General features: G+C 47.4%; 1 protein-coding gene across 1 annotated transcript in view; it reads right to left on the minus strand.

The window, feature by feature from the left end:
- The window catches only part of PTPRJ (protein tyrosine phosphatase receptor type J), a gene marked incomplete at both ends in the record, with an annotated part of 138,584 nt that extends 120,264 nt beyond the window's left edge, over positions 1 to 18,320 (minus strand). The window contains one exon of the mRNA XM_084234964.1: positions 18,051 to 18,320. Coding sequence (XP_084091090.1) covers positions 18,051 to 18,320 — 270 coding nt within the window. The remainder of the gene's footprint in view (positions 1 to 18,050) is intronic.
- Between the last annotated feature and the right edge of the window lie 254 nt (positions 18,321 to 18,574).

Raw genomic sequence — 18,574 nt, forward strand, 5'->3', positions numbered from 1 at the left:
AGCTTTCCCTGACCTGACCCAGTAAGGACAGATCCACACACAGGCCTCCTCTCTGCCCTCCCTGCTCATACAAATACCACTCCCCAGCTCAAAATCCTCCCATGATGAAGACATATGTCCACACAAAAACCTGGACACAAATGTTTACAGCAGCATTATTTCTGTGACAACCAAAAAATGGACATCAATCCAAAGGTCCATCAGTGCTTGAAGGAGAAATAAAACATGGTATATATCCCAATGAGAAAATACTACTTGGCCATCAAGAGGCATGAAGTGTTGGCATGTTTCAGTAAGGATGAACCTTGAAAACAAAGTGAAATAAGTCAGACGTGAAAGGAGAAACATTATGATTCTGCTTACGTGAGATACACAGAGCAGGCAAACAGACAAACTCTGAAACAGAAAGCAAAGTGGCGTTGTCAAGAGTGTAGGGATGGGGGGAGAAAGTGTGGGTGTGGGCTTTCCTTCTGGAATAGTAAAAATATGAATACACTAAAAATCACTGAATTGAACACTTTAGAAGAATGAATTTTATGATATGTGAATGATGGCTGAACAAAACAGCTACTTTTTTTAAATTGTCATCCAAAATTGTAACAAAACAATAAAAGGGTCACTATTTACAATCTGAAAAGAACATCTCCCCATGCTTGTCCTCTCCAAGATGGAGTCTAAAATCACTCAGATAACCCCAGGCCTCAAGGCCTGGTCTAGCCTATCTTGCCACAAATGCTCTTTGCCAGGTGTGCCCCATCCCTGGACCTAAAATGAGTTTCCCCCCTGCAGATCTGAGCCCCAACATTCACCCCCAACATTCACCAAGGTTACCTGCTTGACCTCACTCCTGTCTCAACTCCTGGCTGTTGCCCTGAGGCCCGCAGTGTCTGTGACTTTAAAGTGTCTCCAGCCAGCCCCCCTTATCTCTCCTGAATGAGCTCCTTGTCTATCCCCACCCCTTAGACCAGGGCTGTGTCAATACCACCAGCAGGAGCCCCACTTCCTGTGTGCTAAATCCTAGATAACCTGAGGTTCTTAATCCTGATCTCACCCTCTTAAGTAGGCACTATCAATGTTACAGGTAGAGAAACAAAGGCAGGTGGTAGGGGAGGGCCAGGAAGGGAGAAAAGAGGTCACAATCAAGGTCATGCACCAGAAGCAAAGGAGGGCCTGAAGTCGACTCTGTCGTCCCTCTGTGCCAGCAACGCAGCCACTTTTGAGATATAATCAGATATAACAAGGAAGGTCTAGGTATCTAGTAGGCTCAGGAATACCTCACTCTACCAATATCCATCAGCAATCATATGGCCTGAATTTACAGCTAACTACTAGAAAGTAGGCACCCTTAAAATTAGCTTTAAAATTGAAATAAGGACACCTGATTATCTTGGCAGGCAGGTAAAAAGACAACCAGGACCAGCTGGTTTCTGGTTGTGCTTAGGATTTTTCTAGATCCCACCAGACAAGTGCAGACTACAGTCAAAACAAAGTGACTTGTTTGACATTTTCCCTGGACATAAAAAAGTAATTTTTGACAAAGGATCCTACAAAACAGGCTCTAAGTGAGCCACAAATGGTCCAAAAGCCACCCTACAGTCCAGTTGGTACATCTGCAAATGCAAAGGCTAAATTTAAAATGTCTTTTCAAAATGATAACACCCAGTGCCTGTGTAGCCACAGAGAAACAGGCAGTCCCATACATTCCAATGGCAACGTGAATCATGCGTTGCTTTGGGAGAGTCACTAGGCAAGCGATGTTAAAGATTATGAGCACTCCTAGAAATTAATCCAAGAGAAACCATCTCTGTCTCACAGAAAAAGCTGTGGCATGAAGACAGTCACCCCTGCACAACTTATAATAGTGAAAAATTAACTGCTGCTTAAGTCTCTAAATAGGAAAAGGGTTAAATGAATTACAGTATATCCACTCCAAGCAGGATCCTGCAGCTACTAGAAACTGTGGCCCGGGGGCCTCCCTGGTGGCCTAGGGGTTAAGTCTCAGCGCTGACATGCTATCACCGCTGTGGCCTGAGTTCAATCCCCAGCCAGGAAGCTAACCCACATGGCACAGCAGACCTTTCCTGTCTCACCTGCTGCTCCCCTTAGCAGTGTATTTCAGTAGATCTGCCTGCTCTGCTCCCCACTCTGGTGAATCCTCTCACCCCCGCACCTATGGCCAATACCCCAGTTCTACGCATAAAGAAATCTTTAAATATATATATTATATATATATGGTCCTACTGTCCATGTATCACCATGAAAAATGTTTTCTTCATTTAGCCTTTGGCATTACAAGAGCTGAAATTGTGCCTGCCTTGTGATCACAATTATTTTAAATAAGAAACCACCCTGAATAAATCCTAGCTGTAACTACCTGAGAATTATAACAGTCAGAGCTTCTCAACAGGATCAGCAAGCAGGGCGGGACACAGTCTGGCACTCCGCACATGCTGCAGGTCACAAAGCAGAAGGGACCACAGGGGAGTCACAGCTGAATGTGCTGAGCATGAATTTCTGGGGCATCTGCAGGAATGAGCTAAAGCGAGTATTCGCCATCGAATGTCACCATGCCTGTGTTATCCTTTAGGCAAAAGAAGTCAGACCCAACTTGCAAATATCCTAGATGCTGGGTGACATGCTAGAATCAATACCTCCTGTCAGAGCTGGACAGGCTGAAATGAAAGGAGGACAGGGTGACTTGAAGAATCTTCTTTCCTCCCTAAAGCAATAGCTGTCACTCCAGCTGGGCTTGATCAAAAAGCAAAGCCTTTGCCTAGTTATGTCCAATTTCTCAGGAGATCTGAGAACTCCATAACACTTCAAACTGAAGGAACAGCGGAAACAGAGGGCAGCGGAGTCAGAGGAAAAAGCCCCCATGTTCCAAATTCAACATCACCACCGAGCACATTAATACCTTTGACTTCTGGACCTTCTGCTCAGTCAAGTCAAGTTCTTTGTTTTCAAGGACTAGAATCTAGCTGAAATTCTTCCTCTTCTCAAAGTTGCAAGTTTCATGTTTATCACCTCTTTAGTGGTGGTTTTTGGACACCCCCCCCCTTCCCAATCTAACGGCCCTTAAAGCCTTACGTTAGTCAGGTAAAGTAATTATCTTGCTGACCTTCGGTGCTAAATAAATATTTCTCTTATAAATAAAAAATCTACACTAGTTCTATGATGATGAGGGAAATTTGGCCTCCCCCCTCCCAAGTTTCTAAATTTTCTTTTAATGTTGTTATACTACTCATATATCATTAGGAAAAAAATTAAGTCAAAAAAATTAACCACCACCAAAACTCATTTTGAAGCTGAAGCTGCTCGGTCTCACAAAAACACTGAGGCCTGCCTGCCCCCAAATAAAACAAGCACTGAAATGTGGCTTTGGCTGTTCACTCTTCCGTTTATCAAGAGAGCAAAGCCTCCCAGAACACACTTCAGCCAAGTGACACCCAACCCAGGCCCTCACAGTCACAAATCCATACCTCCAAATAAAACAATCACCACCAAGAAAGGTGCCCGGGGGCTGATGGTGGAGAGTAAAGGGATGAAGACTTGGGGTGAGAAGACCATGAACTGTCATATTCGGTTTTACTTTTGTGGTTCTGGTGGGTTTGGGGTCACAGTCACAATGCCTGGCACCAAGCAGGCACTCGATAAATATTTGAGGCAGAAATTTTTTCACGGGAAATGCACTCATCCTTCTGTCCTCCCTGAGCAGGGCTGCCAGGTGTTCCCACAGAGGTCAAAAGACCTTTGCTTGGGAGTAGAGCATCCAGCACACAGGAAATAGGTACTTTCATCACCAACTTGAGAGCAAAACAGTAAGAGAACTTGACTGTCACCGTGAGACTAAAGGTCAGAGGGGAGGGGACTCACAGTTACTGAAGGTTTCTGCCCCACAATCTGTTCTGAGGCCATGAGGACAGGATTCATAAATTCCTAACACCCTCAATCAACAACTAAGTTGCCTAAGCCGGAACCCTGGTTCCTCGACTGATCAGCTGGGTAACTTCAGGCTGATTGCTTAACCTCCCTGTACCTCATTTCTCTCTCCTGTAAAATGAAGGGTGTCGTGAGGACCCCACTCACTCAAAACACATAATGCACTAATAAGCACAGCACTGGCACGCAAGGCATCCAATCAAAGGCAGTTAAATGGGTTTCTAGTGGACTGTAACTTGAGGGTACTGCCAGCTCTGTGTCAGGGTTGTCCTTTCAACAAATCCCTTCAACAAATCTTTCTGAGGGTCTACTTGAGGCATAAGGGACACAGCAGAGATCCAGCCTCCTTCCCTCTCAAAGTTCATTTTCCAGTAAACAAGATAGTGTCCGTGGTGCTAAGGTGGAAGGAAGTGAGTCAGGACAATGGGTGAGGGGTCTGGGCAAGGGTGCACCAAGGCTTTCAAAGGAGCTGGGAGACAAGGAGCAAGTCCCCACCCCAAGGTAGAGCAGGTGGGTGGCAGCAGCCGCTACACTAGAGCAGCGTGACTAGAGTAGGTTGCAGGGGCAGCTGGACCACGGCATGGAGTTGGAGGGGAGAAAGGAGCCTGACCCTCCAGATTTGAGGTTTCAGGTCCTGCAAGCAACCATCTGGGTTTATGCAAAGTTCAAAGTGAAGCCACAGATTTTTCAGCAGAGGAACGACACAACTGTGGAACAGGAAGAGTCTCAGTGTGAAAGAGAAAGAGCCAAGCGTATGGCTAGCACCTGATAAAGGATTTTCCCCTCCAGTTTTCCTTCTCCTGGTGTCACTAACCCTACATAAGTATGAACAATCCCACTCCCTTTCTGGGTCTTTTGTATCTAAGCAAAAAAAAAAAAAAAAAAAACAAAAAACACACACAAAAAGATTTTACCTCAAAGGTTCTCATTGCTGGCTACACATTAACAAGTTAGGAGTTTGGATTTTAAAAAATATGCTGGTAATGGTGTGTGCCTCCCAGGTGGTCAAATCCTATGGAGCAGGAGGATGGGCCTCCAAACAGCATGTTCTCAATGTTTCCCAGGTAGAGCCAGGGTTGAGATGAATCTCAAGAATAAAGGGGCACCCAAGGCCTTATTCCCTCTGTGTGTCAGGACTCATTGTCCTCAGCTATAACCAGAGAGAGCCAATTCACAGCCGGTGCGCCAGCCCCATCTCAGGTGTGGCCCAGACAGACATCACTAATCGATCCCAGCACTCTCTGTTGCTAATATAGGCCACCCCAAGTGGTCTGGAAATCCCTTCTACACAGGGTCCAAATGGCCACCATCAGTCACTTGAAGGATACAAGCTGGAACCCATTTGTCTTCCCGAGTCTACTGTCCCTAAGGTCCTTTTTCACTCTGACATTCTCTGTGGCGATGATCCTTTTTATCTTCTCACTAGCAATGGTTAACTAGCAAGTTGCGTGGCAACAAAACCAGTGGATCTGAGGGCAGTCAGACTCTGAGATCACACACATTCCATCCCTGAAGGTGGTTTTTGCTTTATTTCCTGATCTGATTCTATCCTCCCTAGGTGACACCCTCCCCCCATCCCTCAGACAGCTGCACCCCCAACATATATTGAAGAGGATCTGAGGTCTACTATGTGATTAGATCAAGGCAAACCAGTCCGCAATTCCTGGAAAAGCTCATCATAGCAGGCGCCCTCTGCTAGTTGCAACAATAATAATGATAGCAGCTGGCACTCACGGAGTACTTTCTGCATGCCAGGCACCATGCCGGGGGCTTTGCATCGATTTTCTCAGGGAGTCTTGATCACAATCCTCTCAAGTATTTAGTATCCCCATTTGGCGCACTAAAATTTGGGAAGGGGTTCAGTTGAAGCAGAAGTGAGATTTCAGAACACATCCCTGGCCCTGGGTGAGTCCCTTTACCTCCCTGTGCCTCGTCTAAGAAGGACCTGATAATCATAGAACGAAGCAAGAGTCCAGCACACAACAGTTACTCCTCAGAGTAACTGGCTGGGCTAGGGGTAAAAGAGCCCTGAGCCTCTGTCCCTCATCCTGCCCAGGTATGACCAACACTGAGCTGGGTGCCCTTTTTAGGTTTTATAATTGCATTCCAGAAAAGTTTCTGGCAGCCAACCTTCTCGTGCCTGGCTGGTGGCACCAAGTTTAAGTGAGTTCCCTGGGCTTTCTCCCCTCCAGCTTCCTTTCCTGGTCCCAGAGTGGCTGACTCTTAAGACATTATCTCTAGGCTTATGTCTGGGAGCCTCTAAACACACTAAGAGCTGAAAATTGCTGCATGGAGCTTGTGGGAGGGGGAACTTGGCAGTGAATCTCTTTGTAATGGGATCCCCTTTGCTGGGTGTATCTCTGTGTGGCACTTGGCACCTTGGGCCTCCCAGCTCCTCATAAACAGTAAGCTTTCCCCCAGCTCACATCCCCTGCAGCAGAGCTTAGCACCACATAAATCCTTAACACTGGCTTCTTTTCCTACTGCAGGGTAGGGAGGGGACTGCATTAGTTTTTCCCATTTTTGAGGGAGAGGGAAACTGAGGCTGAGAATGCAGGAGAAACACAGCAGGGGGACCAGCTCTCGGCACAGTGCTTACTCTATCACTGCATCCCTTAAACGTACTCGCTGAACACACAGGAGTCGGATGTGAATCCTCTTTTGAGACCTAGCAACCTGGCTATTTGTCACATCCATCAATGCTCTGGTTAGTTTACACCTGTGTCTCACTGAAAGGAAGTCAGTTATCAACACAATCACTCAGGAATGGAAGAACAGCTGGACCTGGGCAGAGGCAGCCTTTACTATCATTTCAAAACAGGCATTGTCTAAAGCAACATTCTCAACTCGGGCACTTCCCCCTCCAAGGGCACGTGGCAATACCTGGAGACTTCTGGTCTTCACAGTGTTGGAAGGGGAGGGGGGAAGGCACTGGATCCAGCAGGGAAAGGCCAGGAGTGCTGCTTTACATCCTACAGTGTACAGGACAAGTCCCAAACCATGACTTATTGGGTCCCAAATGTCAACACTGCTGAAGCTGAAAAACTATGGTCCTAAGGGCTACAAGACAAGAAGCTGTCCCCCTCACCCCAGCCACTGGCAGACGGCTGCAGAGCTATCATGACCAATTCCAGAAGAGAGCAGAGGGCGAGTTACAAGTGCGACTTCCATGAAAAAGCAAAAGATGGGTCATCGGCTTGGGTCAGCGAGAGGCTAAGGGCCAGAGTCTTACCGCCCACCCAACGTGTCATCTTTTGTCTTTTATGCTTCACTGATGTTTAATACAGACTGAATGATTCTTTGTGATGCATACCTTATTTATGTGCTTCCTAAAGCAACCCTAGAGCTGAGTCAGGTTATCACCACTATTTTACAGATAAGACCAGGAGGCACAGAGAAGTTAAATAGCATGATCAAGGTGAAACAAGGAATTCCCACAATGGCATCTGGGCCAGCTTTTAGCCACTGGCTGCATTCGACTGTCTGCACCCCACAAACAAGGCCAGAGTGATACCATCAATAGAGGTGACGTCGCGGCATCCACATACCTGGGGACTCCCAGTTGCCACATGCAACCAAGCTGAACAGGAGGCCATCACAGACTTGGAGAAGCCTAGGTGTGAGCTGTGAACACAAGTTCAGGATCAGGCCGAAGCTCTAATGAGAACACCGGGTCAAAGAATAAATAAGGGGGAAGGTGGTAGCAGAGAGAGTCAGACATAGGAGGAGATGAGTGAGAGGAACAGGTCAAGGCATGAAGTCAGGAGATGGACATTTGATGAGGAGCCCAAGGTTGAGGTTGCAAGTGAAAAGAGGCTACAGTGCAGAGAGCAGGATCTAAAATATGAGAAGCAGGTTTTAAAGGACTGGAACGGTCTCGCCAGCAGGCAGAAAAGGCAGGTAGGACCGTTATGACCATCATGCTCCTCCAGGGAAGGCTGGCTTCGGTCGGCTGTGTGTGATCTCTTTCTTGAGAGCTCCTGCTCTAGTTTCATTAACTTTTTCTCTTTTAGAGAGAGTAGGGCTTCGAAGTGAGCACAGGGCCTCTTCAGATATGCCAAAGAGTTGTCTGCATCTTAAATAAGAGCGTCCCCTACAATCTCTTTTCACACAAGATTTGTGACCTTCAGACGATGATACACCTGGCACCAAGGCTGACAGAGGTAGTTTGAACAGCCTCAGAGCAGGTCTCCTGGATCCCTAGGTGCCTGGCGACTGCAGCCCCAGGGGCAGCAGGTATCGTGTTCACGAAGAGGGGAAAATCGGGAGCAAACATTTAAGGCCCTCAATCCGGACTGGTTGTCTTTTATACCTTCCCTTATTTAATTCTAGGAATTCACAGCCTGCCTGCTTTATCTTCTTTCCAGGTAACAGAACGAGTTTCAAGAGGTATAAGCACCTGGGCAGAGCACAGGATCATGTGGCTGGAGGAAAAGGGCATGGATAGGACCCATTCTTCTGCCAAACCCCTTTGCCATGCTCCTCTTTTTACAGGACACCCCAAAGTCATGTCCTCCATGCCCAAAAATCTAAATTCATTCACATCATGGAGGCCAAAACCCCAGAAATATATGATTATGTCATTCATATGATCAAGGACAAGGCCCAAAGTTTCAGGCAACCTTTACCATTTATGGCACCAGGTTCTAAAACCCATGACAAAGACACTCGTCTACTGTGACCCTGGGGATCATTTCACTCCATGGCTCTAAGTAGCAAGTGTCAACTGGTCACCCATCTCAGAAAAAGATGAGATACCACCTGTGAGAATAGCCCTCAAGCCCAGCTGTCCTTCCAGGAGACACAGGCATGCGCTGGCCCACGTAGGAAACCCTTCCAGTGCCAAGGAAGCCCACAACCTGCTGGCGGAGGCTCTAACAGAGCATGTGGTCATACACCAGATTATAACACACGATTCCTTATAATAGTCACCTCGAGTTCTTTTGGAAAAGGCTGACGTCATGGTAAAAAATTCTTTTCACAGGCAATTCAGGACACACACCCACCACACAGAGAACTGAAACAAGTCTCACACACAATACTTACCCTTCCCACGTGCAGTAAACTCAGATATTTTAGATTCTATCATTTGTTAAGGCTGTTCGTAACTCACTAAAATGTTTTTATGAGCCACAGTTTCAGAGACACTGCTTTACAGCTATGATTTGGTTTTTCCAACTTCACTTTAAAGGAACAGTTTCTGGAACATATTAGATGGAACCATAGTCAACTGCTGATATTTGAAGAACCAAAAACTGGGTAATTATGTAAGAACCAAACTAGGGGATCAAATGCCCAATCTGCCTCTTGTAAGCTAACTCTAAATGGTAGTAATTTTAAAACTGGGCCACACGGTGAACACACATTATTATTATGCAAAACACAGATGACACCTGAATTGCACAAGTCACTTAGAATTAGCCTGAGCTACTCCTTAACAAGGGGATAATAATGAGAATATTTCCCTTATGTGGAAATAACAGTAACCAAGACCTAGTGAGGATTTAATGAGCTTGTATATCCTGAATAGTCTTGGAAACTATAAGGTTAAAAAAAAATTTTTTTAATTTCTTAAGGCGTAAATTGTGCCAATGTCCTAGATGATAAGAGTTTATTTCATGCTAAGAATGATGCAGAGTCACATCCCTTGAGGTCTCTACACTCTCCCTTTGGTCCCCATCTTGCAGATGAGCCCAAGTGAGACTCCAAATACTGGAATCCTTGGCCTCTGGTCACATAGCCAGGACCAGTGCACTAAACACAGGGCAGCAATCCCTCCACACCCAGACCCCTCCCTGGAGGTCTCCACCTCCTGGCCTAGGGATAGGAAAGGTGTACCTCAGCAGGGAAGGAAGAACCCCCAAGACACAAGGACAGGAAAACAGGGTGGCTCCTCCACCAACAACAGGAAATGAGGGATCACCTGGTTGCCGTGGAAACAAGTGGCATGATCAGCAGCACAGATTCCCTTGGCCTCCCAGGCCCTGCATCTAAAGCCAAGGATTAAGTCTTTAAACTTTCAGTTGGTGGCACAAAACAGCTCCTCTTGGCCCTACGGGAAATGGACCCAGGGACAGAAGGCAGCCAGGCCACAAGATAAACAGACCTGCAGAAGCCAGTGCCAGGAGGACCCTGCATATCAAAGGGACACAGTCAATATCCTAAGCTCCTTTGGGGCTAAGACCACCCTGGCCACCCTTTAGTTGCATCCTGTGCTCACTTAACCTGTGTTAATTCCATTCTACCCACTAATCACAAGGAAAATATAATTTTAAATTAAATTTTTCAATTAAAAATTAAATTGTGCTGTCAGGGGAGACTACACCTCCACATTATACTACACCTCCACATGTATACATTATACGTATACATGCATACATACTACACCTGCATATATATGTATGTAGTATGCATGCACTAGGGACTTAAATCTTTTCAATTTTATAGAATAATTTCAACAATTCATAATGATGCTAACTTTTGCTCAGACTTTAATATTGAACTCTTAAGTCAGTGGAATATTTTGCACAATGTTGTCCTATCATTTCTATAGTCATTTACAAGGAGCTTTAATATAACACAACTTCATTTAACTTAACCACCTACCCTGTGTGAGAGGTTCTATTACTATTAACAGCAGTTTGGAGATGTGAACACACAGACCAGAAGATTAAGGAACCTGCCAAGATCACACAACTTAGTAAGTTCTACACTCCTTCGCCATCCAGGTATCTTCTCTATCTCCTGTTTCCTAAGGAACAAGTGCTGCATCTAAAATAGTTGGAAAATGTTGGGCCTCCCCGGTGGCGCAGCGGTTGAGCGCTGAGTTGCGAAACTGCACGCGGCCTCTGCGGCGCCGGTTCGATCCCCGGCTGCTCCCCGGCCACCGGAGGAGGGTCCCACATGGCGCGCAGACCTCTCCTGCCGCCCGCTGCTCCCCTCAGCAGTGTACTTCGGTCCTTCTGCCTGCTCTGCTCCCCGCTCTGGCTCTGGTGAATTCTCTCACCCTCCCGCGCTTCTGACTGTACCCAGTGCATGTATAAAAAAACAAAACAAACAAACAAACCAGCAAACAAATAAAGCATGCCTCTATTAAAAAAATAAATAAATAAATAAATAAAAGACAAAAAAAAATCTTGTTAAAAAAATAAAAAAAATAAAATAGTTGGAAAATGTAAAACAATGGTACTTCATTAATGTTTTACAAAATTAAAAAAAAATAAAATAGTTGGACAATAACATATCTGCAACACAAATGAGAGCCAAGGACTAATTTCCTTTCCAAAGAGCTTGTAAAATTGAAAAAAGACTTTTTCTAAGGAACAGGGAGTCAAACAAACAAAAAAAAAAAAAAGGAGGAAATGCAAATCACCCAAACTTGAGGAAAAAGCTCAACTAACTCAAAATTAAAGATATAAATGGGAGAAAAGGGAGTAGGATCAAAAAAAGGGTGGTGGGAATTGCATGGGGACTATAACCAAGATGAAAATGCATATATTGTACAAAAATGAAAAATGATTTAAGAAATACATAAAATTTGGGCCTCCCCTGGTGGCAGAGGCGGTTGAGCACCGCAATGTGAAGCTGTCTGCAGCCTCTACAGCACTGGTTCGATCCCGGCCTGCCGGCGAGGGTCTCACATGGTGCAGCAGACCTCTCCTGTCTCCCCGCTGCTCCCCTCAACAGTGTATTTCTTCAGTCTGCCTGTTCTGCTCCCCACTCTGTCTCCGGTGAATCCTCTCACCCTCCCACAAATCTGGCCTGCACCCCAGTTCTTGTATAAATAAATAAATCTTTTTTTTAAAAAAAAGAAATATATAAAATTAAAAAAAAAAAGAACTTGACTTCGAGATAAACATAGACTGTTAAAATATATGCATTAGGATAAATAATCATGAAAATATGATTTACTGTAGCAAGCAAAAACCTTTTAATTTAGAATTCTACTCGTTCATGGTTAACAGGATTAATATGTGCCTTTTCCATTATAAAGAAACAATTTCTGCTACTGTGATAACAGAAATCAATAGAGGAATTAAAACAAAAAAAAGATATAAATGAAAGTAACAAGATAAACATTTTTCTCCTCTCAGATTAGCACATTTAAAAACAAAATGATCCTCAATTCAGGGGCTGACATGGAGAAACAGACACGCTCCAAACCTCCTTGCCAAACAGGGCCAGCTCTTCTGGAGAACAATTAGCAACAGCTATCATGTGTGCAAGTACATGAACCCTCTAACCGAACAATCCTAAAATAAGAAATTTACCTATTGATATCCTTGTGAAGGCTACAAGAAATAGGTGCCAAGGACAGTCTCTAAATCTTGACTTGAAGGGGGGATTACAACGAAAGTATCCATCGATAGGGGAATGGTCAAATAAAGGGCAAATTCACATATCAGAATAGTAGGCAGTTATTTAAAAGAATGAGTGAAAGTTATAGGTACAGAGAAGAAATAATCTCCAAGATAACTAATTAAAAGGCTAGGCAGAGAACAATGTTCACATAACTCTCATGTAACTTTAATAGAACTTCTTTTTAAAGAATCTATGAGCTCCTGAAATTGATACAAAATCCTAAGTACAACATTCCTTTTTATATACTGTCCTTTTTACATACTGTGTATGTGTATATGTAAAAGGTAACTGTGTTCTAAACTCCATGTTGCTGTTTTAATAGTCACTCAATTACTCAAAAGTCATGAAATAACACTGGGCCAGGGCCAGCACAGGCACCCAGAAAAACACCACCCGGTTCCTACCCTGGAGAAGGAGATAGTTTGTGACATAATAACGACATTGTCTGCCTGAGCCTCAGAAATGGCCACAGGGTACAGCTTCCCTCTAACAGGAAGAAGGAAAAGTGGAACTGAAAATTATTTGCATGTTGAAGATTTAGACCTTCTGTGGGAGCTGACACTAGTTCGCTTTCAAAATGTCTCCCGCCCTCCCATGGGCTGTCTCATTACCACCATTACATGCCATGGAAATTCTGAGACAATAGAATGACTACAGCTATCAATAATAATGAAGTAATAAATTTCCCAAGCTTTCATCCTCTGGGGGTCACTAGAAAAGTTACTGGAAGGCCACAGGAGGTGGTGACAAAATTGCTAAGGACTCCTCTGGTCTGAGACACTGGGCCCTTCCAGAGATCTCCATTTAGGGACTCTGTCCCTCTCGGCACCCACCACTCCTCTGACAAGTCCTGTGCCAGCCCTTTCTCTGGAGGCACAGCCAGGACATCACACACAGAGCCCAGATCAGCTGGGGGTGACCAGAGACCTCTCAGTCCCCCTGCCTGTGACAGCCACCAAGGCAGGTTGTCCCCCCTGCTCACCCCCATTCCACGCATTTCATATCCCCTAACTTAGGCAACCTATCCTTTGTAAGTCTGCCATAATATCATTCTTACTCAATTTCTTACTCAATAGTTTTCTTTAGATCAATATCTTATGAAATTTAAATAAACTTACTTATTTAACCTCCCTGGACCTATAAAATCCCAGGCTTGATAAAGAACTTGCAACTTCTTTTTTTTAACCAATAGCCCCGCAAATACATTAACAAAAATGTTTTGTGACTGAGCTAAATTCACCTTTCCCATCCCAAGATTATTCTACACCTCTCCCTCTGAAGGAAATGCTTGAGGAATATTATATGAGCTAATGATCTGAATCCCCGCTTCTCCCTCAAGTAACAGCGACAATCAACTAGCAATTGTGGGCTGAATTAGAGTTCCTCTTCTATCTTATTTGATCTTTCAACCATCCAGTGAAGCAGGAAGTATTAGTCCCATTTTCCAGATAAGGAAATGAGAAGTCACAGCAATTAAGTGACTTTCCCAAGTTTATGGAGTTACTAAGTGGCAGAGAAAGGACCAAAACCCAAGTCCTGCCCCTCCAGACTCTATTCTTTCTCCGGTAGGGCTGGCCTGCTTATAAACTCTGCCCAAAGAAACATGAACATGAAAGAAGGTACCTGAGGAACCCGTGTTACCACATGGATTAGATCCTAAGCAGATCCTACAGGTATGAGGATGCAGAGAGCCCACAATGCATCTCTGTCCCTTCAGCGTTCAGGCCCCCCAACCCTGCCCCCACCACAAAAGCCTGTGGCCTCATCCCTTAGTTGCTGCACACCAAGCACCTCTTACAGCACTGGATGGTGATCTAGGTGGGGCAGCAGGGGAACAGCCCTGGCTCTGCCACATTCCTGTTACGGACCCTTGGGAACTTCAGAACCTCAGTTTTCTCTCAGATAAAATGGGAATACAAACAGCACCCACCTCAGTACTTCTGAAGTGATCAAATGAGATAATGCATTAAAACCCTTAGCACAGTGCCTGCCACATATAATGTCACCTAATAATTATAATATTATCAGCAGCATGATGTTAGAAGGGAAATGCACAGAAAATTGCCTCTTACCCTGCACTCAAAATAATTCCCTTGGCAAAGAAGCGAACAAACCAAGTAATTGCTAGGCTAAACGCAAGCCTACAGTCATTCAGTGACTCGGCCTCAGCCTCAACTCTGAGCAAAAATTACTTTTAGGAGCTAAATAACCTCTTTGCTGACCAAAATTGCCCACTCGGGAGCCAGGGTTCTCTCTGCTTAGGAAAGCTTGGGTATTCCGTGGTTATCTTTATCATGGGGCTAAACTTGAAGTCAGCTCAAAGTCACAGTCTAACCATAAACCAATTTGCTCTGTTTTCTTAAACTGTCTGCAAAGAAAACACAATCGTTTGGTTTTTCCGTTGTTGTTCTGAAGCAAAACAAAAATATTTAAAGTCACCGTATGAGAATTTAACAAGCAATTTAAAGAGGAGTCAAAATATTTTTTGTACTCTGGATGAAGCAGGTAGGTAAACAGGCTTAAGGATTAACTATTATAGATAATAGACACAAACAGTTATTATTCACCAGGGAACAAGAACGCCAAGAAAAAGCAAATCCAAAACACTCAAAGATTAACAAAATAGCTTGCAGTCACCAGCTTTTCTTTTTTTTTCCCCCTTAGTTTAAAGCAGTATCGAGCTGATTTCTTAAAGAATCTGTCAGGACATTTCTCAAAAGAAGGAGGCAAGGGAGATGGGGGGTAGCAACTGCTTCGTCACATTGCCTAAAACATACATGTAAATCAAAATTAGTGTGCAAAAAAAAAAAAATGCTACTATAATGGGTGGATTCGGATATGGCAACCAGCAAAGTCCTCATGCTGAAATCTTCTCTGATTGCCCCTTCTGTCTTGAAGAATGAGAATGAGACGCCAGGTTCAAAGGCTGCCTTTCCAGCCCTACTAAGCATGGAGACTTCCAGGGTACCTCAGCTTTTCAGCTCCCACGCCCATCCTCAGTAATGGTCAAACAGAGCTCCTCTTTGCCATCATCTGTCCAATAGGTAGGCCTGCTGCGTTAATTCTATTTTGCAGCATACACACACACACACACACACACACACACACACACAAGCCTCACAAAATCCATCAAGTGTTAGGGAGGTAGTCCCCATACCTTCACCCCCATTTCTGAAACACACACACTTTAAAAATCTCACATATGACTTTCAATCTCAAACATGATTTGACTTCAAAAAACAAAACAAAACTCACTTCACACCCAGTTTCAGGAGAACACAGTAAGCTGGCACCATGTCTATAGTTAAAAGAGCAGAGTAAAAACAGGAACATTCTGGGCCCAGACAGACGCTAGCAAGTTCCATACCCGCTTCTCAAGAATCACCAGGTGCCCTCAGTCCAACTGCTGTCTTTGCTAGGCATCAACAGCCTCATCTTTAAAAATGAGGGGTTTGACCCTGTTCAACTGAGGCTACCAGCGGGGGACCCAATGGACTCTGGTGGAGGAGTCTTGGTGCCCTGGGGGTGGGAGTGGTATGGAAACACACAACTGAAGAGGTGTGACTCTGTATCCCTAAATTATACACAGTCGTGTAAACCAACATGACCTCAGTAAAAAACAGTAATACAATATTTTTTAATGAGGGAATTGGGCTATCTGAAAAGTCAGAGGCAGCTCAGCTCAGCTCAAAAATGCACTGATTCTCTAAAACATCCAATACCAATATGAATTCGAATGTGGGCTTGGAAACTGCTCTTGCAGAAAGAGTTTCAGATTTCCTCTTTTATAATGTATCCAAAAACGAGAAATGAAAAGAGTCCTCTTGAGTTTCTACAGAACAAACTATAGAGGAAGGAAATATCTGAGTAGGGGACAAGTGTAACAGGGCAATATGCTACTGAAATACAAGGAAGGATTGGGCAAGAAATAAATTTACCCGAGAAACTTTTTGCTGATTGAAAGCATAATTAGCAATGACCACTATCATGGATAAGCAAAACATAAATAATAAAATATATATGTACCAGATTTTAAACTAAAAATAAATGATCAAGTATTTACTTTTTAAGACCGCAACTTAGCTTTTCTTTAATTGCATTTTTTTTATTGAGGTAATGCTGGTTTACAGCACTGCTATGGTTTAGGGGTACAGGGTCACACCTCTGCAGAGGTATGGGATCATACCACCAAAATATCCATAATCCTCCACCATAGTCTGTTGGGCTTCCCCCCTTCAACTATTTCTTTAAGCATCAATTTTGAAACAAGAGATCTTGTACCAAAATGATGAGGCTTTTTTATTTTTAATCTCTTAGCCTGCTCTTCAAGAATTTCCTTACAGGGACAGGGAGGAGACAGTTCATGCACACTGTTCCTTAATGATAATCCCATATGGACACCCTTTCACTGTTAAAAAGTTCTTTCAGACATTGGCCAGAGAAGTCTCTCCAACAATTCTATGGGACAGGTGTGGTACACCCACCCCACAAACGCTCTTCCCTGGAGCTAGAAAGCGACCCTAAGGCCGGCCCTGGTCCCGGGCCCTGGAGTGGGTCTCCGGCACCCCACTCAACTCCCGGCCACACTGCCTTCCAGGCCCTCCCGAGCGCCTGTTCCCACAAAGCCGGCTGAGAAAACCGGCGGGGCCATGCCCACCCTGAGCAGACCCTCTGGGCACTGACAGGGTCTGCAGTCACCCACCACCACCACCTCAGCTTCTTTCTCGCCCTGTCCACGGGGGCGCGTTTCAGCCCCAAGGCAGATGTTGCTGCTCCTCCACAATGCGGTATTTGCAAAGTTTGCCCTGAAACCGGGTTCCATCCTCGGCCTGCAACTCACTTCCCAGGCTTCAAAGTCACCTCCTGGGGCTGGTGTCCACATAAAACATGCAAGACTTGCACGCACAAAATGCACCGCCGGGCCAGCAGCACCCGCTCTCCACGGCGGGGGCCAGACCCTCGCAGGCCCCCGGCAGGCGGCAGGTCGCCCGGCTCGCGCGGGGCTCTCACTTCCCTCGGGTTCCCCATCTGCGAAATGGGAAGGTCTCCCAGCTGCCCTCCCGCACCCCCGGGGGACACCCTGAAGGGGAACCGGCGCTTTCACAAAGGTCGGTCGCCAAAACGCCTGCAACAGCACGACCTGGAAAGCGAAGCTAGCAAAGTGGGGGTCGGGGGCCCCACGGCGGGGCGCCGGCGCCCACAAAGCGCGAATGGAACACCCAGGCAGGCGAGCGGCTCCTGCGGCGAGGACCGCCCGCCCCGGGGAGCGCCGCGCGGGGCGACCTGCCTCCCGGCGGGGACCTGCCCCGGCGCAGGGGCTCGGCCCCAGGCCCGCCCCGGCCCCGGAGCCCTGCAGGCCGGGTCGGAGGTCGGCGCGGGCGGCCAGGCGGGCCCGGCCCCGCGCCCGGCGCCCTCTGCAAACACGCCCCCTCCGGCCGCCTCGGGCCCCCGCCGCGCCGCGCCGGCCGAGGCGACCAGCTCCGCGCAGGCCGGGGGTCCGCGGGGGCGTCCCCGGGGGGGCCTCGCGCTCCCCGGCACCCCGACCCGCCTCCCTCCCGCTGGCATCGGCGGCGGGGAAGGGGCGCGCGCGGCAGACCCGGCTCCGCGAGCCCGGCCGAGAGGGGGGCCCCGCGCCCCGGGGAGCGCGCCCCTCCCCCGCCCCAGGCGGGCCCCCGGGGACAGGTGCAGAGACGCGGGTCCCGCCCCCGCCGCCCGCCCGCGCCCCGGCCCGCGCCCCGGCCCGCGCTCACCTGGCCCAGGCGCAGCAGCAGCAGCAGCGGCGGCAGCGCCCGGCGCAGCCCCGGCCAACGTGGAGGCGGCCGCGCCTCCCGCGCCGCCCGCGCCGCCGGCTTCATGCCCCGCGCGCCCTGGAGCGAGCCTGGGACGCGCGAGTCGGGGCCCGCGGTGCGCCCGGGCTCGCGGGGCCTCGTCGCCGCCTCCCGCCGCCGTCTCCGCCTCCGCCTGCTCCAGCCGGTCCGCCTCGTCCGCGCTCCGCCCGCCCCGGGCTTCCCCGGGGACATGGCAGCGGCCGCGGCGGCCACACGGCGGAGCCCGGCGCGGCGGCCGCGAGCGGGACGCGTCCCCGGGCGCGCAGGGGCTTCGCGGGGCGGAGCGAGCGGCGCCCACCCCCCGCGCGCGGCGCCCCGACCCCCGCGCCCGCCGCCCCGGCGGCTCCCGCTGCCTCCTCCGCGCGTCATGCGGCTCGGGCTGCAGGGAGCCGCGGCGAGCGCTCGGCCCCCTCGCCTCCCCTCCCCCTCTGAATATTCATCGCTTC

The sequence above is a fragment of the Talpa europaea genome (assembly GCF_964194135.1).
Source record: "Talpa europaea genome assembly, chromosome: 1".
Lineage (NCBI taxonomy): Eukaryota > Metazoa > Chordata > Mammalia > Eulipotyphla > Talpidae > Talpa > Talpa europaea.